At 35.7% G+C, this 22950-nt stretch overlaps 2 protein-coding genes across 3 annotated transcripts; one reads left to right on the forward strand and one right to left on the reverse strand.

Annotated features, from left to right (window-relative positions):
• Positions 1 to 169: 169 nt before the first annotated feature.
• hars (histidyl-tRNA synthetase) lies at positions 170 to 15040 on the forward strand. Of its 2 annotated transcripts, XM_051860758.1 has the most exons (14): positions 193 to 347; positions 1030 to 1318; positions 2340 to 2429; positions 2519 to 2638; positions 2723 to 2818; positions 3851 to 3976; positions 4392 to 4499; positions 4611 to 4709; positions 7516 to 7609; positions 7728 to 7855; positions 11752 to 12024; positions 14341 to 14457; positions 14531 to 14677; positions 14953 to 15040. In XM_051860758.1, the coding sequence occupies exons 2-14, from the start codon at positions 1208 to 1210 to the stop codon at positions 15004 to 15006; spliced, it is 1563 nt and encodes a 520-aa protein (XP_051716718.1). In that variant the 5' UTR covers positions 193 to 347; positions 1030 to 1207; the 3' UTR covers positions 15007 to 15040. The 2 variants fall into 2 exon arrangements, with proteins under 2 accessions (XP_051716719.1, XP_051716718.1); XM_051860759.1 differs by lacking the exon at positions 1030 to 1318 and having other exon boundaries at positions 170 to 347.
• On the reverse strand, positions 14984 to 21973 carry dnd1 (DND microRNA-mediated repression inhibitor 1). Its single transcript, XM_051860768.1, has 4 exons — positions 21834 to 21973; positions 21546 to 21651; positions 18787 to 19248; positions 14984 to 16649 (listed from the first exon to the last, which is right to left on the reverse strand). The coding sequence occupies exons 1-4, from the start codon at positions 21855 to 21857 to the stop codon at positions 16111 to 16113; spliced, it is 1131 nt and encodes a 376-aa protein (XP_051716728.1). The 5' UTR covers positions 21858 to 21973; the 3' UTR covers positions 14984 to 16110.
• Positions 21974 to 22950: the final 977 nt, after the last annotated feature.

Below are 22950 nucleotides of genomic sequence, written 5' to 3' on the forward strand. Positions count from 1 at the left end.
TTTACTGAAATAGCCAGCATATGGGGAAAGGATCTGAAAAAAAAAAAAAAATGAAATAGTTTTTTTTTGCTTTGGGGTGTAACATGAAAAAATGTCCTCCACTCTAGCGTTTCATCGTTCCCCATGTTTTCCGCTGAGGATATATAGCGCCCCCTAGTGTTCATCTGTGGAAATACAGTGACGTTTAAGGTGTGCGCCCGCAGTAGTAGCTGCAGTTCAGTTCAGTCGCTGGTTCATCGTCGGCTCTGTGGAGCACCATGGCCGATAAAGCACAGCTACAGGAGGCGATTAAATCACAAGGAGAGGTCGTCAGGAAACTGAAATCAGAGAAAGCGAGCAAAGAACAGGTCAGTATGAGCTCTGAATCGTTCTTTTAAGTTTAATGAAGGAACACATGGTATGACTGATAACTGCCTGCTGTATCTTTCAAATGAGAAAACAGGAGATCATAAATGTTTAGGTCTGATCTGCATGGCAGGTTATGAGCTGTTTTAGGAGACTGAATTGCTTCCAATATCATTATTCAAGATTTAAATAATGTTATTTTGTATTAGACATTCGGCATGATGCTAACTTGTTAGCTAGCTGATGCAATCTGTCAGCCATGGTGGACATCAGTACTGTATCTAGATGGATAAATAAATCTGTATTGATGAATGGATATTTTGAAATGCATTCGTTTGTAGTGATTGCTTGGTTTAGAATGAAAATGTGAAGGTATTAGGCGTCCAGTGACACAAAGAGGGACTCGTAATCATATTTCAGGATGTCTGTAGTACCAAAAAATATGACTAAAAAAAGACCCATGAACCCTGTTTGTAGTAAGGTGTGTATGTCAAAGGGTAAGTTGAGTCATATGTGAGGAATTTACATTTCAAGGGGTGATAGAAAAGCCCTAATGTGGTTTATGTGCTCAAGTAATTGATATGACATGATTCTAACTTAGTTTGGGGATGCTGGTGGATTTTGACGGCTTCCTCTCATGTTTTGCTTCCTCGTTGCTGTGTTGCCTCTCTTACGGACCCCTAGTGACAGGGTTGCTCACCACTTTTCTCCTGTTCTTCCTACTTGTTGCCACGGTTATCACCACCACCATCACCGCACACCTGGATTATCCCTGCTGTTTGTGGGATCGGACGGTTCACCTGTGGATGCTTTTGGACTGTACGGTATTGTGACTTTGGTGTGTCTATGTTTGGACTGCATAATGAATGCTCTGGGGCTGGTCTCCATGCGCCTGTGTGCTGGGCTCATGGGCCGTCGGTCTGCTGTGCACCTGCCATCTCTGCGTTGCTTTTCTGGAATGACTTTATCACAGGTACCTTTTTATTTCAGTCACACCTGATCTTATGTCTTTTAGCTTTAATTGTCATCTGTCTTTTGTTCACATTCCATTTCCAGTCCAAAAAACGTATAGAACTTATTGAAGGCTGAGAAAAAAACAGGTCACATTTCACTTCAAATCAAAAGAAAAAAATATATATTTTATATCATACTTATATCAACATTCTTAATATAAAATCATTGTGTATGCATACACTATAATTTTTAAAGAAGAAACGAATACTATTATTCAGAAAGGATGCATTAAAGTGTAAATCAAAAGCAACAGCATAAAAAAAGAGAATCTATTTCAAATAAATGCTGTTCTTTTGAACGTTATATTCATCAAAGAATCCTGAAAAAAATATGTATCATGGTTTCCACAAGTATGTTAATAAACACAACTGTTTACAACATTGATAATAATAGAAGAAATAATAAGAAATGTGCATATTAGAATGATTTCTGAAGGATCATGTGACACTGAGACTAAGAGTAATGATGCTGAAAATTCAGCTTTGCATCACAGGAATAAATTACACTTTAAAATATATTAAAATAATAATATTTCACAGTATTACTGTTTTTAAAATTTTGATCAAATAAATGTAGCCTTGATGAGCATAAGAGACTTATTTCAACATAAAAAAAAAATCTTACAGCCCCCAAACAATTGAACGCTATACATGTAAGGTTGAAAAAAAAATTTTATAATTTTCCTTTTCCCCTCCATAATTTTAATAAAATAATTTTTGAAAAAATTAAAACCAGCATAAATGTAATTAAATACATACAACAAATACTACCATGATGTATAGAGAAAATGAAAATGTTGTGCTTAATTTGTGTGTGAAAATAATTAATGCAAAAATAAATCCTTCAAATTGGCTTCTTTTGATTTTTGGGGTGAAATATGATCTGGAAATATTTTCTTGACAAGTTTCATGATTCACCCATGATTCTGTGTGTTCATCATGATGAAGGAAAAAAAAAACCTCTGTGCTGTTTGTTCTCAGATTGATGAAGAGGTGGCCAAACTGTTGCAGCTGAAAGCTCAGCTGGGAGGAGATGAGGGAAAACATGTGTTTGTTCTCAAAACAGCCAAGGTATAACACTTTGTGACATTGTAGACACGCAGGTTTGTTTAAAGTGAGCTGTTTTGTACTAAGCAATATCTCTTCTTTCCTCTCTGTAGGGGACCAGGGACTATAACCCCAAGCAGATGGCTATAAGAGAAAAGGTTTTCAACATCATCATCAGCTGCTTTAAACGCCATGGTGCTGAAACCATCGATACCCCCGTCTTTGAGCTGAAGGTATCTTGAACGGTTACATAATAGTTTGTGCATCACATAATTGCATTAATTGACTGTAATGACCATTTATTTGCAATTCTGTAGGAAACATTGACAGGGAAGTATGGAGAAGACTCTAAACTCATTTACGATCTGAAGGACCAGGGAGGAGAACTTCTGTCCCTGAGATATGACCTCACTGTATCCATAAGACATGTTTTTATTGATCTTATATTGATTTTTTTTTTTTTTTTTTTTTTTTTGTAGATGTTTTTTGCATATTGTTTGATTTAAACCTAAATTACCTTTTTCTTTTTTTTTTTTTTTGTCAATGTGAGAAATTGGTAACTTTACAATAAGGTTTCATTTGTTAACATTAGTTAATGCATTAGCTAACATGAACGAACAATGAACATTGTTTTTACTGCATTTATTAACCTTTTTTACTGTTAGTTAATACAAATGTTCATGTTACTTTACAGTGCATTAATGTTAACAGATACAACTTTAGATCCTAAAAATGTATTAGTAAATGCTGAGATTAACATTAAGTTTAATAAATGCTGCAGAAGTATTGTTCATTGTTACTTTAACTAATGCAGTTAACAAATGATACCTTATTGTAAAGTGTTACAGAGAAATTAATGAAAGGGATAGTTCACCAAAAAATGAATTTTTAATAATTTACTCACCCTCATGTTGTTCCAGACCTAATTGCGTTTCTTTCTTCTGTTGAACACAAAAGAAGATATTTTGAAGAATGTTGGTAACCAGACAGTAGCCATAGTATTTTTTTTTTTTTTTCTACTATGGAAGTCAATGGCTACCGTCAACTGTCTGGTTACTAGCATTCTTCAAAATATCTTCTTTTGTGTTCAACAGAAGAAAGAAACTTGTACAGGTCTGGAGCAACAATAGGGTGAGTAAATTATTACAGAATGTTCATTTTTGGTTGAACCATTGAGCAAACCAAAAAAAATAAAAATTCAGCACCCAATTAAGTTGTAGCATAGTCTAGGTTTTGCTAAAATCTGAACATTTTTTCATTTCATTTCAATTAATAATTTTACATTTATTGGTAATTGGTGTACTTTATTATATTGCTGTGAAAGCATTAATGGCTGTAGCATATAGTGCAAATACATACAGTGTACAGTCTCATCTTAATTCCATAACATTTTTTTGAAGATTCAGTGCTGCCTATAGTTGGCTCCTTGACTTTGTCCTTTTCAGGTCCCGTTTGCTCGTTATCTCGCAATGAACAAAATCACCAACATCAAGCGCTACCACATCGCTAAAGTGTACCGTAGAGACAACCCAGCCATGACCCGGGGCCGATACAGGGAGTTCTACCAGTGTGTGAGTACCTTGCTCTGGATTCTGGGACCTTTCTGGACACCTGTGCTTTCTGTTGGTTTAAAGAGGGGATTTTGGGAGACAATAACTTTTTGTCATGCACTTTGATCTTTGAAACTTTTACATTCACAAACAGACAAATTTTACACTACATGAAAGGTAATATCTGAAAAAGCATAATAGGGGGACTTTTCATTTCTCAGTTTTTAATTTTTCAAAAGGCTGTATGTTAGATATATGGGTAAAAATGTTGTGCACAGGGATGCAGGTTTGAATCTGAAGGCAAAACACCCTTTAATAAAATGAATTACTAGTATCATCATTATAATTATTATTGTCATTATTAGTAGTAGTGTTATTATTATTCATTTTTATTATTTTTAAAATTCTAAATAATTCTTGTTCTCTGTGGCTGCAGGATTTCGATATTGCAGGTCAGTACGATGCCATGATCCCTGATGCAGAGTGTCTGAAAATTGTCTATGAGATCCTGAGCGAATTGGATCTTGGAGATTTTCGTATCAAGGTTGGTTGGTGGTCAGCATGAGAAAGTTGTTGTGGTCATTAGAGTCTTTGTAGAACCTCTTGTTATATATTTATCGGATTGAGATGAATAGTCACTGTTGTGGTGTTTCAGGTGAATGACCGACGCATTCTAGATGGAATGTTTGCCGTGTGCGGTGTTCCTGACGAGAAGTTCCGTACAATCTGCTCCACGGTGGACAAATTGGATAAGGTGAGAGATCAAACTACAAGAGAACGCTCGCATATTTTTAATTTTATGAAACGTGTGAAACAACAGAATGCGTTTAAGGTAGGGCTGGATTTTAAGATTTATATGTAGTGCCCTCCATAAGTATTGGGACAGTAAAGACAAAATTGCTCTGTTAGCTGTGGTGTCAAGACATCTATAAATACGATTAAAAGATTAATATGAGGCAGAAGTACAGAATGTCACATTTTATTATTGGCTGTTTCAAGACAAAATGTTTTACCAACTAAGAAGTACAGCGCTTTTAGAGTTTCATCCCTCTGCCTAATTTGGGATGGTTTAACTTAAAGTAAATGTAAATGTGTAAAAGCTAATATTTAATTGTAAATCCCTTGCAAGCAATCACAGGAGCGAGTCTGTGACCCATAGACATCACCAGACTCTTGGTTTCACACTTTGAAATGCTTTTCCAGGCCATTTTCAACGGTTGCTTGTTTTGGGGAGTTTCTGCCTTTAGTCTCCTCTTCAGCTGGTGAAATGCATGTTAAATAGGATTTAAATCTGGAGATTGACTTGGAATGTTCAGTTTGGAATGTCCTGAAAAAGATAGATACCACCGGCAAGCTTCAGCAACGGACAACGACCAGGTCAGCTGAGAAAATCAGCAGCAGTTGATGACAGACAAATGACACGGGCTATGAAAAAAAAACTCTAAAATAACTGTCAGTAAAATCACCAGCAACCTCCAGAAAGCTGGGGTGATGGTCTCACAATCTGCTGTTCGCAGGAGACTTCACCAACAGAATTAGAGGATACACAACAAGATCAAACATCTCAGTACCAAAAATAAGAAAGCCAATTTGAATTTGCAAAAACACAGAGATGAGCCAGTAGAGTTTTAGAACAGAGTTTTATGGACAGATGAAACCAAGATTAACCTTTATCAAAGTGGGAAAGCAAAAGTATGGAGAAAAAAAGAAACTGCAAATAATCCAAGGCATACAACCTCATCTGGAAAGCATGGGGGAGGTAGTGTCATGTCATGGGCATGCATGTCTGCCTCTGGAACAGGCTCACTCATCTTTATTGATGACTTATTCAATGATGGCAGCAGAATGAATGAATACAGAAGTGTACAAAATAATTTTTCCTACTAGTGTTCAAGAAAATGCCACCAGACTCACTGGGAAGTGCTTTATATGGCAACAGGACAATGACCCAAAACACTAGTACTGCCAACTCAAACAAGGAGATTATCATGGTAAAGAAATTTTGGGTCTTAGATTGGCCAAGTCTCCAGAATTAAATCCAAGCATTTCACCTGCTGAAGAGGAGACTAAAGGCTCCCTAAGAAACTAAGAAACTCCCCAAAACAAGCAACTGTTGAAAATGGCTGCATTAAAGGCCTGGAAAAGCATTTCAAAGTGTGAAACCAAGAGTCTGGTAATGTCTATGGGTCACAGACTCGCTCCTTTGATTGCTTGCAAGGGATTTACAACTAAATATTAGCTTTCACACTTTTACATTTGCTTTAAGTTAAACCGTCCCAATACTTATGCTCACATTAGGCAGAGGGATGAAACTCTAAAAGTGCTGTACTTCTTAGTTGCTAAAACATTTTGTGCTGAAACAGTCAATAATAACGTGACATTCTGTACTTCTGCCTCATTAATCTTTTAATCATATTTATATACAGTATATATATAATTTATATAATCTAGTACAGTACATGTCAATTTTTTCTTAAGGAAAACAAATGTAGCCAAGCAATCTTTTTGCAATTACTGGATTTGAGGCATGCTACAAATAATGTTTAGTGAATTTTTGTTCAGACATCAACAGAAAACAGACTAAAAGATTAATTCTAGCAATTTAAGAATATTAAGAATCTAAGAATCTAATCTGTATTGTCAACCAGTGTTAATTATCAGTGTAACCAGTGTCAATGTAATGTAAAGTATCAGTGTTAACCAGTTATATAGATTATTCTGAAAAAGCCTGACTATGCGAAAGAGCTCAATTCATTCCGGTTTTCTGTGCGCACAAAAGCTGCCCCTCAGACGTCAGCGCACGAGTACTGAATTGAGCTCTCTTTCACATCTTTCTGACAAATACACAAATTATGTCAATGTCCATTTTGGCATGTATTCACGTAAACACAGTCGGTTATGTCTTAAGTGATTGTAATCAGTTGGGAGAATATCGGATGTGTATCAGTGTTTTGGATCTGTGCATTCGGCCTTAAAGTGACTGCAGTCCAATATTCCTGCTACTGTCCATCATTAATCTTAAACAAACAACAAAAGAAAGAGGAAAATCATTCACTGCTCTTGACTGAATAATTTTAATAGCTTTGAGAATTAATCTCTTTAATTTATCCAAATTAATATGTCTGCTTGAAAGAATGAAGAATGTTGTATGCAAGTTGTTATAAAGAATGCATGCGTCATCAATTAAAAAGACCATGTTCTTGTTTCTTTATGAGATTTTATTTAATTTTAAGATAAAGACATCTTACATGTCAGAGGCAGAGCAGTTAAATCTGTCTGTATTTTATGTCCAACCTATAGCATTCATATTAAGAGGTTAATATATGTTTTCTCCAGGAGTATATTATGAGTTAGACATTAGATTTTAGTCGACTAAAATTTATAATATTTAGTTGACTAAAGCTAGACTAAAACTAAAACAATTCAGATGACTAAAATATGGCCAATACTAAAAGGCATTTTTAATCAAGACTATGACTAAAACTAAATCAAAATTTGCTGTTAAAATGAACACTGTTGTCAATCCAAACCTAATTTAAGGTTGCTCGTTGTGTTTGTAGATGGCCTGGGAGGATGTAAAAAAGGAGATGGTAAATGAGAAAGGTCTTCCAGAGGAAGTTGCCGATCGGATCGGGGAGTATGTCAGCATGCAGGGTAAGTAACATTCATCACACCCACTTCTCACAATCACCTAAAGTCAATTTTTACCTGACCAGATATGTTACCTGGGGTGTTTTCCTACATCCACTCACGTCTTTGACTTGACCTCCAGGCGGGAAGGATTTGGCTGAGCGGCTGCTTCAGGACCCCAAACTGTCCCAGAGCAAACAGGCCTGCGCTGGGCTCACAGATATGAAGCAGCTCTTCAGCTACCTGGAGCTCTTCCAGGTCACAGACAAGGTAAGGTCAGAGGTCAAGACTGAAAAGTCAGTTATTTCCTATTGTCCTTAATACTGAACAAAAAGTGTGCAGTACCCACTGACTGGATGACTGGATTGCTCATTGCATTCTAAACTGCCAGCATGTGGTGAAGCCACTGGAAGTGTTCGAGCAGCCATATTGGTATTCCCTACCGCATCATTTACTTACAGCCAAAATATTGACCTAAAATCACCTGATTTGCAGTGCATCAGTAGGACAGGATTATTTTTTTAGATATATGTATGCAAATTGTTACTTCGGATGTTACCTGTAATGTTTATGGTCTTTTTGGGCCGGATAAGTGATAACTGGATCGCGTACTCTCTGAGTAGGTATTACATTTTAATTTACTTTGCAACAGTTAAAAAGTACTGTCTATATAGTATGAATATGGGTAGTATGAATGAAATTCGGACGTACTACATCCGCCATGTAGTTACTGTCATGTGACCTACCAGCATCAGTTCCCTTCACTGCCCTTCATAAATCCCTTCCTGGGCCTCATGGGATAGTCAAGTGTCCATCGAATGCGGAATCTCTGAGATTCTGAATCAGAATATCAGCGTAAGTAGTAGATCACCGGGGACTTTTCGCCTACTTTTTCGAATACTACTTATTCGGCCATACTACTCTTTTGGCGTACTGTTTTTTTGCATACTATATAGTAGGGATGTATTCGATTTCGAACGCAGCAATAGTGTCTTAGGCAAACTGCTGACACAGGTTACTGACCTAACACAAAATAGATTTCTTTATCTGCACAATTACTGTATGCAGGAAAAATTAAGCATGAGCATACAGGTGCTGGTCATATAATTAGAATATCGTGAAAAAGTTCATTTTTTTTATTGTAAATTATTTTAAAAAATGAAACTTTCATATATTCTAGATTCCCTACATGTAAAGTAAAACATTTCAAAAGTTTTTTTTTTTTAAATTTGTTGATTAGAGCTTACAGCTAATGAAAGTCCAAAATCCAGTATCTCAAAATATTAGAATATTTACATTTGAGTTTCATTAAATGACAATCCCTACAGTATAAATTCCGGGTATCTTTTGTTTTTTGAAACCACACTAATGGGGAAGACTGCTGACTTGGCAATGGTCCAGGAGACAATCATTGACACCCTCCACAAAGAGAGTAAGTCACAGAAGGTCATTACTGAATGGGGTGGCTGTTTACAGAGTGATGTATCAAAGCATATTAAATGCAAAGTTGACTGGAAGGAAGAAATTGGGTAGGCAAAGGTGCACAAGCAACAGGGATGACTGCAAGCTTGAGAATACTGTCAAGTAAAGCCGATTCAAACACTTGGGAGAGTGTCACATTGAGTAGAATGAAGCCGGAGTCAGCGCATCAAGAGTCACCACACTCAGACATCTTCAGGAAAAGGACTACCAAGCCACTTCTGAACCAGAGACAACGTCAGAAGCATCTTACCTGGGCTAAGGAGAAAAAGAACTGGACAGTGAACAGTGGTCGAAAGTCCTCTTTTCAGATAAAAGTAAATTTTGCATTTCATGTTGAAATCATGGTCCCAGAGTCTGAAGGAAGACTGGAGAGGCACAGAATCCAAGCTGCTTGAAGTCTAGTGTGAAGTTTCTGAAGTCAATAATGATTTGGGGGGGGCGTGATGTCTGCTGGTGTTGGTCCATTGTGTTTTATCAAGTGCAAAGTCAATGCAGCCATCTTCCAGGAGATTTTGGAGCACTTTATGCTTCTATCTGCTGACAAGCTTTATGGAGATGCTGATTTCCTTTTCCAGCAGGACTTTAGCACCTGCCCACAGTGCAAAAACCACTTCCAAGTGGTTTGCTGAGCATGATATTACTGTGCTTTATTGGCCAGCCAATATGCCTGACCTGAATCTATGGGATATTTTCAAGAGAAAGATGAGAAACAGTCGATCCAACAATATACAGATGATCTGAAGGCTCAATAGTGCCTCAGCAGTGCCACAGGCTGATCACTTCCATGCCACACTTCACTGATGCAGTAATTTGTGCTAGGAGCAAGTCATTTGCTGTAATATGTCCTGCCGATCAAGTATTGAGTGCACAAAAGAACATACTTTAAAGAACTTTAACTTTTCTGTTTTGCAAATCCATTTTTTGATTGATCTTAGGAAATATTCTAATATTTTGAAATACTGGATTTTGGACTTTCATGAGCTGTACGCTCTAATCATCAAAATTTAAAAAAAAACTTTTGAAATGTTTTACTTTACATGTAGGGAATCTAGAATATATGAAAGTTTCATTTTTAAAAATAATTTATAATAAAAAAATGAACTTTCTGATGATATTCTAATTATATGACCAGCACCTGTATATTATCCATATATTAGGATTATTAGCAGAAATTGATTTGAATACAATAAATATTACAAAATATATAAGCCACTATTATTATATTGCACTATATTTCATCAAAATCCGAGGTTTACCATGCATAATCTTGCTCAGAGCTACATTATAATTGCTTGAAAATAAAGCTTCATGTCTTTAATTCCATACGCAGTCAGTGTCATTTCTCTGAATAAATTGTGAAGCGTGTATATTATTTCCTGATATTACAGCAGTCAACATTTGAAGTGGATCAAAACTTTTCATCAAAGTTGTCCTAAAACCTTCTTCTTAGGACAACTTTAATGAACTTTTTTGATCCACTTCAAATGTTGACTACTGTATTTTTAATTTTTGGCTTTTTACTAGCATGACAGTTTGATATGAATTACGTGTTATTTGTATATGTCGTTGACCTAATTATTCATTTAACCAACGTTTAAGTTGTTATCTTTGCTGCTTTGAAATACATGCTTTTAACGAAAACACTGTTGAATCATTTACAGTTACTGTACGAATAAAAACAATATTATATAACACAACATAATTACATAACCACAGTGAATAACTGTACATGACAAATTAAGTTGTATGCACATGCTTTACAAAGCATAAATATGTATTCGGATTTCAGAAGAATCATTGTGACATTTGTAATACAAATGTTGAGGTGTTTCGTCCGTCAGCTGATCTGATATTCACTACTGTAATGAAGATGAAAGCAACTTTTAATAAGCAGGGGAAATTCCAGACTTGAAACAAATAACCATTTAAATGTTTAGGACATTTTTTTTGTTGTAAGAACATACAGGGAGACTTCAGATATTAAAAAGTTTGAATGTTTTCTCATTAAAATCAGATGATTTCCTATTCAATAGAATGTAAGGGAAAATAATGTGAGGAATACACAAGCGGTGGATTAACTTTTAATGATGTCATGAGAAATCTAGTCATTTCTATAGATCAGTGGTTGTACCACAAGGGTATTAAGACCAGTACTGAAAATGCTTCTACTTTGTGTATTTTCTTATTGAATAAAATTCAATAAGATAATTTTCAGTCAATAAATTTAAAATTACATTGATCTTTTCTTATTTATGTTTGCATTATGCATTAAATTGCATTAATGTTTGTCAAGAAATTCTATAAATTAAGATGATTTTCCAATATTGGCAAAAAAAAAAAAAAATCCCATCCACTCAAGAGTCTAGTGACAAATTTTAACCAAACTGACATAATTACGTGTTAGAACAAAAAACTTGGATTAACTTAAAAAAGAGATGCTGTATCACATCACACCTGTTTTTTTTTTTGTTTGTTTTTTTTTAATGCTTCTTATGCATTTTTCTTCATTTTATGACCCATTAGATAAGAAATACACACACTATAAAGTTTATTACAAGGGTTTTTCGGTTCAGTAAATTCAGTTATAATTTCATGTTCATTATTTCTGCATTATTGTCTGCATCTGTGGTCTTGTTCTTTTTGTTTGCCCCCATTAATTTTTAAATCTCTCTCTGTCTCTCTAGGTGGTGTTTGATCTGAGTCTAGCACGAGGACTGGACTATTACACAGGTGTGATTTATGAAGCGGTGCTATCCCAGACCATCCCGGCACCAGTGTCTACTCCCGCAGAGCAGAATGGGGCGGATGAGGCGGGTGTAAGCGTTGGCAGCGTGGCTGGCGGAGGGCGATACGATGGTCTGGTGGGCATGTTTGACCCCAAGGGCAGGAAAGTGCCCTGCGTAGGCGTCAGTATTGGGATTGAGAGGATCTTTTCCATCATGGAGCAGAAGGCCGAGGTGAGAGAAAGAAAGAGGGGCAGGTTAGAGGGCATATAAAGACAGAAAAAATATAGGAGTCTGTTTTGGAAGCATGCGTTCTACAGTAGCGTTTTAAGAATACATTTATTTTAAGAATTAAATGTAACATGAAATGTTATTTTGCAATAAATATAATTGCAAATCTATTTTATAATTGGGAACATAAAGTATTTAATGACATTTAAAAAAATATATACAGGTGCTGGTCATATAATTAGAATATCATCAAAAAGTTGATTTATTTCACTAATTCCATTCAAAAAGTGAAACTTGTATATTATATTCATTCATTACACACAGACTGATATATTTCAAATGTTTATTTCTTTTAATTTTGATGATTACAACTGACAACTAAGGAAAATCCCAAATTCAGTATCTCAGAAAATTAGAATGTTACTTAAGACCAATACAAAGAAAGGATTTTTAGAAATCTTGGCCAACTGAAAAGTATGAACATGAAAAGTATGAGCATGTACAGCACTCAATACTTAGATGGGGCTCCTTTTGCCTGAATTACTGCAGCAATGCGACGTGGCATGGAGTCGATCAGTCTGTGGCACTGCTCAGGTGTTATAAGAGCCCAGGTTGCTCTGATAGTGGCCTTCAGCTCTTCTGCATTGTTGGGTCTGGCATATTGCATCTTCCTCTTCACAATACCCCATAGATTTTCTATGGGGTTAAGGTCAGGCGTGTTTGCTGGCCAATTAAGAACAGGGATACCATGGTCCTTAAACCAGGTACTGGTAGCTTTGGCACTGTGTGCAGGTGCCAAGTCCTGTTGGAAAATTAAATCTGCATCTCCATAAAGTTGGTCAGCAGCAGGAAGCATGAAGTGCTCTAAAACTTCCTGGTATACGGCTGCGTTGACCTTGGACCTCAGAAAACACAGTGGACCAACACCAGCAGATGACATGGCACCCCAAACCATCACTGACTGTGGAAACTTTACACTGGACCTCAAGCAACGTGGATTGTGTGCCTCTCCTCTCTTCCTCCAGACTCTGGGACCCTGATTTCCAAAGGAAATTTACTTTCATCAGAGAACATAACTTTGGACCACTCAGCAGCAGTCCAGTCCTTTTTGTCTTTAGCCCAGGCGAGACGCTTCTGACGCTGTCTGTTGTTCAAGAGTGGCTTGACACAAGGAATGCGACAGCTGAAACCCATGTCTTGCATACGTCTGTGCGTAGTGGTTCTTGAAGCACTGACTCCAGCTGCAGTCCACTCTTTGTGAATCTCCCCCACATTTTTGAATGGGTTTTGTTTCACAATCCTCTCCAGGGTGCGGTTATCCCTATTGCTTGTACACTTTTTTCTACCACATCTTTTCCTTCCCTTCGCCTCTCTATTAATGTGCTTGGACACAGAGCTCTGTGAACAGCCAGCCTTTTTTGCAATGACCTTTTGTGTCTTGCCCTCCTTGTGCAAGGTGTCAATTGTTGTCTTTTGGACAACTGTCAAGTCAGCAGTCTTCCCCATGATTGTGTAGCCTACAGAACTAGACTGAGAGACCATTTAAAGGCCTTTGCAGGTGTTTTAAGTTAATTAGCTGATTAGAGTGTGGCACCAGGTGTCTTCAATATTGAACCTTTTCACAATATTCTAATTTTCTGAGATACTGAATTTGGGATTTTCCTTAGTTGTCAGTTATAATCATCAAAATTAAAAGAAATAAACATTTGAAATATATCAGTCTGTGTGTAATGAATGAATATAATATACAAGTTTCACTTTTTGAATGGAATTAGTGAAATAAATCAACTTTTTGATGATATTCTAATTATATGACCAGCACCTGTATATAGAATGGTGCCAATGTGTTTTATTATGAAAGTATTTAAAATCTAAATCTGGGAAGATGAATGAATCATTTTAAATATTTAATTATTTAATATTTTTATAAACATTTTATTTACATTTATTATAAGTACATTTGTAGAAGGGTTCCACTGTGTTTATTATGAAAGGTTTGTATTTAAAACAGGGAAGATTAAGGATTCATTTTAAATATTTCTTTTATGAAATCTTTCTTTTATTTATTGTTTGCATTTTTTATTATTAATAATTTGAGTGTTTTAGAAGGTTTCCACTGTTTTATTATGAAAGATATTTAAAACTTAAAATTTGGAAAGATTAGTAGTCTATTTTTAATATTGATTTTTTTTTGAATATCGCCTTTTTTTACCTGTATATATTTAATTAATCATTTGAGTATATTTTTTATAATAGTGCCACTACTTTAATATGAAAAGGTATTTGAATACAAATATTGAATATTCCCATCTCCTCCAGACATCTTCAGAGAAGGTGCGCACCACTGAAACCCAAGTGCTGGTGGCTTCAGCGCAGAAGAACCTTCTAGAAGAGCGACTCAGACTGACCACAGAGCTTTGGAACGCTGGAATCAAGGTTTGTATATGCTTGGATGTCATATCAAGAAAACATAAATTAATTTTCTCTGACTCTGTATTATGTGCTGCAGGCTGAAGTTTTATATAAGAAAAACCCAAAGCTGTTGAGCCAACTGCAGCACTGTGAGGAAACCGGGATTCCACTTGTGGCTATTTTAGGAGAGCAAGAACTCAAAGACGGAGTCGTCAAATTGCGCAACGTGGCCAGCCGAGAAGAGGTGAGCTTTGACATCTCTAGACTGTCGGGGATTTCTTTTAACCTCTAATGTCCATGTAAATTGTATAAAACAATTTAAAATGCCATTCACAAAACATTTAACTGATTATAAAATAATTGTATGCATTATTCCACACTAAATATATTGCATGTTTAATCCAGTTTTCATCTTGAAAATAAATGAAAATTTTTTACATTCGTATACCTTAATAACCTTTGAGTACTGAGTCAAGAAAAATGTTAAAAATCACTAATATTTTGTCTGGTTTCCTGCAGGTGGATGTGCCCAGAGCGGATCTGGTGGATGAAATCAAGAAACGGACCTTGTAATCTTAAAAAAAAAAAAAAAAAAAAAAAACACAAACTTAAACAGTCACCATATAGACGGAGGAAAGCGCCGCCCCTATTTACCACATGCCAGTTACAGTTGTGTCAGTCTAACATGTATATTAACGAGAAAATATTCAACTCATTGCCTGCTCTTTTAAAATGTGCTTGGATTATGTCCGATCTATCAATAAATGAGTAATGAAGATATTTTGTCTTGTCTTTATGATCTGTTTTAATGCCACATGCAAAATGCACCTTTAACATTTAAATTTTTTGTACATTCTATCTGACTTTTTGATCCTCTTAATTAAGAGAGCCATAAATATTAGTATTTTACAGCTGTAAGAATGTTATTTTATAGTCATTGATATATAATCATAAGATTTTTGGCCAAATTATGTAGCCCTTCATGCAAGCACAGCTAACCTGGGGTTCTATTAAAAAAAAAATGATTTATTGCCCAAATCGTGCAAGCCTTAGAATAGCATCCCATGTAATTTGAGGTACCATTCATATCTGTTGTTTTGTGTGTTGAGGTTTAATTCTTATGTTAGGGGTTTTGACTTCTTATCAAGTATGAGCAATGGCAATATGTGAATGTCATAATCAGGGATGTGAGCAAAAGCCTGCACAAGTATTATTTCTTGAACAACTTATTTACTGTACAAAAGTCATTTTTAGTCAGTACAACCCATCAAACAAGGAAACAAGAGCACACCATGCAGTCAACAATCGTGACAAACACGCAAAACAAATTGTGAAGTAAAAAAAACTGTGAAAACATTCAAAATAAGTTGTGAAAACATGCAGTCAACCAAATGTGATGAGGCTGCCTAAACATAAATGATTAATATTACATAGTTAAAATATCATAAAACATTATATCAACAAGAACATAATACTTCAAACTTCTTTCATACCACAGAATTCAAGAGCTTGTAAAATTAAAATAAATTCACTGCCTAGTTCCACTTTTTTTTTTTAAACAGTAAATGAAATATTTCCACTCATTGATCTGAAACTAGAACAGTACACACCTTCAAACCATAATACTGAACGTAAAACTGATAACGTTACATTACATTAGCAAAAGCAGCTCAAATTTTAGAAAGGTCGCAAATTTGAGACCTTGCACATGGTTTGGATCACCTGCTCGGCAGCGGCCCGATAAACTTCCCCCTTCATGGCTCGAGCACTGGTGCCTGGAAGGATCTGGACAGCCCCGTACAGAGGCAGAGGGAGGCCTGGGATCAGGACTCTGTAGCTGAAGTAGAAGAAGCCGTCGGGGCCAGTGTAATTGTAATGAAATTCGTACTGCGGCGCACCGAGTCTGTTCGCCTCGCACATCATCTGTAGCTGAGACACGGTGTCGCGGTTCATGGGGGCTTGAGCCATCATTTCATCTCTCGACGGGGCGGGCGGACCCCCCACAGCCCGGAAAAAGGGCAGGAGAGGAGGGGGTGCTGGGACATCATGATGAGAGAGCTGAGGGGGCAGGGGTGGAGGGTTGAGGGAGGGTTTAGTGAGGGGTTTCAGACCAGGTGGGGTAAAGCAGTCACCTTCTTGTCCGGTCTTCTCGACACACTTGGACTTGGAGGATGTCCATCTGACAGTAATGGAAATGCCGTACTGCTTCTTAAAAGCTGGAAGGACACAAGAAATACACAACCTCTTAGCATTCCTTAGGTCTCTTTTGAATGGTATTTGTACCACGGGTGGTACAGTGGAATGCTAACAAGTTGAAGATAAATGTTTATCATTTAATGGTAGGGCTGGGCGCTAAAACGATAATGATAATTATCATCATGATATAATATTCCTCGATAAAATGATAGAAGTTTGATATAATGTTTATGTGCCAAAAGCGAAACGAAACAGCGCAACTAATTTGAACCGGGTCACACGGACCATTTATCCGCTCAGCCGAAACAGCAGCGCGATCTTACCAGAGCAAATGCGTTCACTTGCTGAATGGTCTAAATCACGAGACCACTAAATAACTCACTGGATCTCACAATGTTAAGTTAATCAAAGTTGTCCTAAGAACTAAGCTGTCCTAAGAAGAAGGTTCTAGGACAACTTTGATGAAAGGTTTTGATCCACTTCAAATGTTGACTACTGTAGTTTAAAGCCAGATGAAACAGCGCTGACAAACAGGAGAAACACTGTGTGCAACGATACATTCAGAATGCTTTTCGATCTACAAATCACCATCATTTACCATGTTTTTACTGTAGTAACACTAACTACACCATGGTATTGTAGCAGAAATTTGGGATGTCAAATTTGATTATATAATTAAGAAAGATATTAAATGTATTAAAGGAATAATGGAATATAATTACAATTTTTTTATTAATAAGCTTCAGCATTTGTGAATTTGTATTTAGACTACTGTTTTTCATACAAATACCATATAGTTACATTTTACCATGGTAGTGAGGTGCTAACGTTATATGCGTGGTTTTACCTGTGGTTATCATGATCTAAATGTATGATACTATGGATGACCAATGGTTAATTTTAATAAAAGTGGAATCCTAACTCAAACAGAATATGTAAATTTTACCCTATTTAGGTTGTTTTTTTATAGATGTTACTGTTTTTAACGAACATGTTAATGAACATAAATCATCCTAACTCAAGCTACTGCTACTGTCAACTCAAGCTACTGTCAAATGTACATTTCTAAGAGGCAAAACATGTAATATTATTAATATTGTAGCCTACACTGCAAACTGTGCTGAAGATACATGTCAAAAGTCAGGCAACACAAACCTGTTTGATGACTTGCAACAATATCATTACCATTAGAACACACAGAAACTAAGAAATACATTTTTCTATTAAGATTTAAGGGAAAAAAAAGGCTGAAAAAGTAAGAATTCAAAAATGTTTTGAATGTTCTACCTCAGATTTGTGAAATGTTCACCTGTTTGGCAAAAGCTTGTCATGTTTTGACAATAAAGAGTAGTTTAAAACCACAATTAACGGTCTGGTTTCTACAACTTTCACTCAAGAGCAAAAATCTACCTTTAAACTTGAATGAAATAAAGATTTGACATTTATCATGACAATTATCGATATCGACTGATATGAAAAATGTTACTGTGATAATTTTTTTGGCCATATCACCGAGCCCTATGGTGATATAATATGTCCACTGTCCAATGTTAAAGGCGACCTATTATGCCATCTTTCAAAGTCTTAATTATGTTTTAGGGTCTACCAGAACAGGTTTTCATGCTTGAATGTAACAAAAACACCTTTTTTTTTTTTTTTTACATATTTTACATTGTTGTAGCACCTCTTTTCTCAGTTTGTCAGTAACACTCTGTTTAGTTTCTGTCTCTATGAAACCCCTCCTTCTGAAGTGCAATGTGCTCTGATTGGTCAGCTGTTTGGGAAATGCCATGCCCCTTACAATAGTTTCAACACACTACTAACTATATCAATTAGGTCTTGCCTCCTTTTTTGCATATGCTTTGAGTGGGAATAATTTAAATGAGGAATATTGTGACGTGTTCGTTCCCGGAAGAAAACTCAAGACTTACAATCGAGTTGTTTCAGGGAGTTCAAAAACAGTGCTTACTGATATACAGAATAACTCGCTTTTTCATGCTCAAAAAGCAACTTTACACACCATAGATAGAAAGTTGAAAATGTAAAAAAAAAAAAAAAAAAAAAAAAAAGGAAAAAAAAACAACAACATATATATATACACAATATACTGTACTAAAATCACACACTACTACAAGATATTTCCATATCCCAGCATACCTTGCACAAGCACTTTCTTGGCCATGGATGCCGCGTAGTGGGAGGAGTAGTTCACTAGAGCCACGACCTCTCTCCCTTTAGGCCCGGCCAACTTCAGCAGGACATCCTCCACACCCTCAGACAGCATTTGGACCGCCATCAGCATCCCCGCCTGATTCACATTAGCCGGAAGATCCCCCAGACGCAGCTGCCGCTTCTCCGTGCTCCTGCGAACCGTCAGACAAACCCCCTCCTGCAGAGGGTAATGATGGAGGGTCATGATGGCAGCGGATGCGGTGAAGGGGTCGGCGTACTTTACGTAGGCAAAGCCTCGGTTCTGCCCGCTGAAGTTCATCATGAGACGAAACTCATAAATAGTGCCGACGCTCTGGAAGAGAGGAATCAGACGGTCCTCGTAGACATCACGTGGGATCTGACTAATGAAAACCTCACAGCCCGGGCCAGGAGGAGGACCTTGCCAGCCTGGAGAAGTCAAATATACGGAAAGGTCAAAATGAGCAATATTATCTTTGCTGCAAAAACAAAAGTGAATAGGGTTAGATTTCAGAAGGACTTCATGATTAATGTCGAAACTAATTATGAGAATAGAATGAGACTGAAGACTTAAGTTGCCCAAGGTTATGCATCAATCCTGTTAAAACTGTCATAATGACAATTGATTATAAATAATAATCATAATAACCATTAATATTAGTCAATATATATAATACAGTATTTATAAAGTATAAATATACAATAAAATATGAAAAATAAACAGTATAAAGTAAAAAGCACAAACACAAACAAATATATATATATATATATATATATATATATATATATATATATATATATATATATATATATATATATATATATATATATATATATATATATATACACACACACACACACACACACACAGAGAAAAGAAATAATAAAAAAAATCATCTGGTCCTTGGCAGGTCTTAAAATTACCAAACTTCTCCATTTTGGCCTAGTTCTTAAATATACCATGACACAGTGTAACATGTCATGTGTTGTTCATCTGAGGTTGTATTTACCTAATTTTAAGACCTGCTAAAGACCAGATGATTTTACATATCAGGACATAATAAAAAAACTAATTATATATATATATATTCTCTCCAGTGGAGAGAAGTGTACAGGAGTTTTTTTTCTCTCAGTGGATGAATAAGATTTCCTGACAAAAAAATAAGAAATTATCATCACAGATCATTTATCATTTAATAATTTATAATAAACTTTTAGATCTTTCTAATGATTTATAGTGCCCAACCAAAACAGGTGGATGTTGACTGTGATTAGTTATGTTGGGCTATGTAAACAAAACTGACTTAATGTTAAGCAAGAGGTGTTATGTTCCTGCAGTCTGCCATTTTTGGCAAATTAAGAAAATGTTTGTCTGAAAACATTTCTTGTTAAGGTCTGTATTTTATGTGCATTGTATGGAACATTAATATCTTTTGTCAGTCACATGCCTGTTTAAGTGATGAAATGCACTACTGAGTTGGTCACAGGTTTCAGAGATGGTAACAGATGTTTTATATTTGTGCTACAATTGTGTGGCCTGTGCTACAAACCATTCAACCTCTGTAGCACCAGAACTATGTGCAACTATATAATTAAATCTATGAAGAAACAGATAGTAGTTCTTCATTTGCCACTGAAAGTGTTTTTTAAAACAAAATCCTTAATACCCTGGTTAGCTGTAACTTCAAAGCTTCATGAATTTCATGTTGACCAGTGGTCAAACTGTGATTAAAAACTTCTTATAATAAATGATGCTGAAATGTAATTTTCAAACTGTCAAGATTAGGGATCTTTATTAAAAATGATATATTCTGAGATATATTTCAAAGTATATCAAGCTCTTCTATATAAAGGTCGAGGCAAAAGTGATTCCACATGATCTAAGCCTTTAAAAGCATAATTACACTGAAAAACTGATGAAAACATCACATAATAAACACTGACCAGAGACCAAAATCAAAGCTGAAAAATCATATGTACTAGGAATTTTATGTTTTTATATATTTTTTATTATGACAAATTGACTAATGTAGTGTGACATCATGCAACACTATTAGGAGATGTTGTACATCAATGTGTGTTAAATTATATATATAATTATATATATATATATATATATATATATATATATATATATATATATATATATATATATATATAAAATTAACTTTCAAAATAAACTAATACACTGGGAAATAGATATATAATTATTACAACTAGCCCAGGTCTCTCTTAAAGACAAAAATTACTGTTGGTTTTTGATTTATACATGTTATATACTATACATCTAAAGTGATCGACATCTACAAACCAGACATTTTCATTAACCAATCAGCAATAATTAAGCAGCAACGAGGACTTGCAGCCTAATTGGTCTCCAGGTGTCCATGTTTCAGTGAGGTCGAGGCAAAGCAGAAAAGAGGCATGGTTTAAACTTTCATAAGATGGCTACAAAGTTTCATTCCTACTTGACAAGCTAATTTAAACCAAATGATGAAGATTTACGCTTAAAACCTCTGAAAGGAGAGATAAACTGCCTGCTTCTGCTCTACTCAATGTTATGAAGAAAAACGAAAAGCTTCTTTAAGTGATGCAATGTGTTAAAGCTCGGTCTTTATCCGCATGATGCTTCAATCTCATGCAAAGAGACATAAAAGAGCTTGAAATGTCACAGGTTGTGTTTTAATTGCAGTGGGCTGATCTCAGTTCAATTCAAGAGCACTTACCCGGAGGAGGACCACCATATTTCCTCTGCCCGTTGACCTGTATTAAAGTGATGGAGCTTTTCTGCATCCATTCTTTTAGTGACTTCAATCTCTGCGGGTTCAAAACCTGCCAGCAATCAAATTAGAGAGGTGATTCTTTACATGTTATATCGATGAGCTGACTTGCTCTCAAACGTCAAACTCTGAAGATGGCACACGAATAAATTCGTCTTGAGCCAAATTCTTTTGCTCAAAGTTTTGGCAAAAGTATGTTGTTTATAAACATAAACTGTAAATAAACGTGCTCACCTGCTGTAGCTGCTGTCCCTCCATGTCGCTGCCCACCTATGATGGCACACCTGTAAATTGCTGGAAAAGTCAAGCAAAGGTCATTAAAATAAACCTCATGACTCCTCTAGAGACACTATTGGACACATTTGAGGAAAGTGGGCGGATTCTGCGCAACGCGCTCAAATTTTAGTCCTTAAACAGAGGTGATGCTGAGACTTACAAAAATAAGTTTTATTTACAGCTTGACAAATATATAATTACTCGTATTTGTTTTAAGATGAAACCGTTATGTAACTTTTTAAAACGGGCTTAATTGAGGAACAATAATCATAGACGTTCCACTCTTCACCAGCAGGTGGCAGCCGCGCATGTGATTATTTAAATGAACGTCATTCAGCACCCCTGGACACAATGTTACTCTTTAAAAACATGTTTGATTTCAACTTTTAAGAGTCGTATATGTGCAAATGCGCCGTTTTATTTATATTTTAATTATTCAGTGTACGAAACAGAAGGACATATGGAGCTCATCCTGTTTTTATTCAAGTGAAAAAAAAAAAGGTTTGTTTTTAGGTGTCCTGCTGGGCTGAGTTTGTCACAGGTCATGACCCCTGCGCCATAAAACTGTCTACTGATAAAAACAGCAGTTGTTGTTCTTGGACAATCCATGTGCTTGTTTTCAAGGAGTATAATCTCTCTCTCTCTCTCTCTCTCTCTCTCTCTCTCTTAATATTATTATTATTTTAGGGTAAAATGAAGTAAGATGACCTTACTCCTCTTTTAATATTTGACATTTTGTGCTATAACAACTAAATTAGCAAATGTTTCTATTTATTTCCTATAATAACACATAGACTGATGCATCATCATCCTGCAAATGGTGAACTTATATCTAAATATGTTACAGTTTAAAATTAAATTCTTAGTTCTTAAGGGGGCATATTCCTCCATCTTCCCCTATATTATATTATATTATATTATATTATATTATTACATTGAAATAAAATTGGAATAAAATCCAATATAACTATGCATTTACTCGCAAAATAAATAACTTTTTTTTTTTTATGATAACCGGATGCCACTTACTGAATTAAACATACAAGGTGATGAGTTCATATGACAACAACATAGC

This window comes from Ctenopharyngodon idella, chromosome 14 (assembly GCF_019924925.1).
Source record: "Ctenopharyngodon idella isolate HZGC_01 chromosome 14, HZGC01, whole genome shotgun sequence".
In the NCBI taxonomy this organism is placed as follows: domain Eukaryota; kingdom Metazoa; phylum Chordata; class Actinopteri; order Cypriniformes; family Xenocyprididae; genus Ctenopharyngodon; species Ctenopharyngodon idella.

What these genes read in the sequence shown, in the direction of transcription:
- dnd1 (XM_051860768.1), bottom strand. Translation starts at nt 21,857, where the DNA reads ATGGAGGGACAGCAGCTACAGCAG. An exon ending in AGGGACAGCAGCTACAGCAG is followed by an intron (nt 21,652 to 21,833) that starts GTGAGCACGTTT and finishes GATTGCTGGCAG; the next exon opens with GTTTTGAACCCGCAGAGATT. An exon ending in CAAGAAAGTGCTTGTGCAAG is followed by an intron (nt 16,650 to 18,786) that starts GTATGCTGGGAT and finishes GTGTCCTTCCAG; the next exon opens with CTTTTAAGAAGCAGTACGGC.
- hars (XM_051860758.1), top strand. Translation starts at nt 1,208, where the DNA reads ATGAATGCTCTGGGGCTGGTCTCCATGCGCCTGTGTGCTGGGCTCATG. An exon ending in TTGTTCTCAAAACAGCCAAG is followed by an intron (nt 2,430 to 2,518) that starts GTATAACACTTT and finishes TCCTCTCTGTAG; the next exon opens with GGGACCAGGGACTATAACCC. An exon ending in TCATGGAGCAGAAGGCCGAG is followed by an intron (nt 12,025 to 14,340) that starts GTGAGAGAAAGA and finishes CATCTCCTCCAG; the next exon opens with ACATCTTCAGAGAAGGTGCG.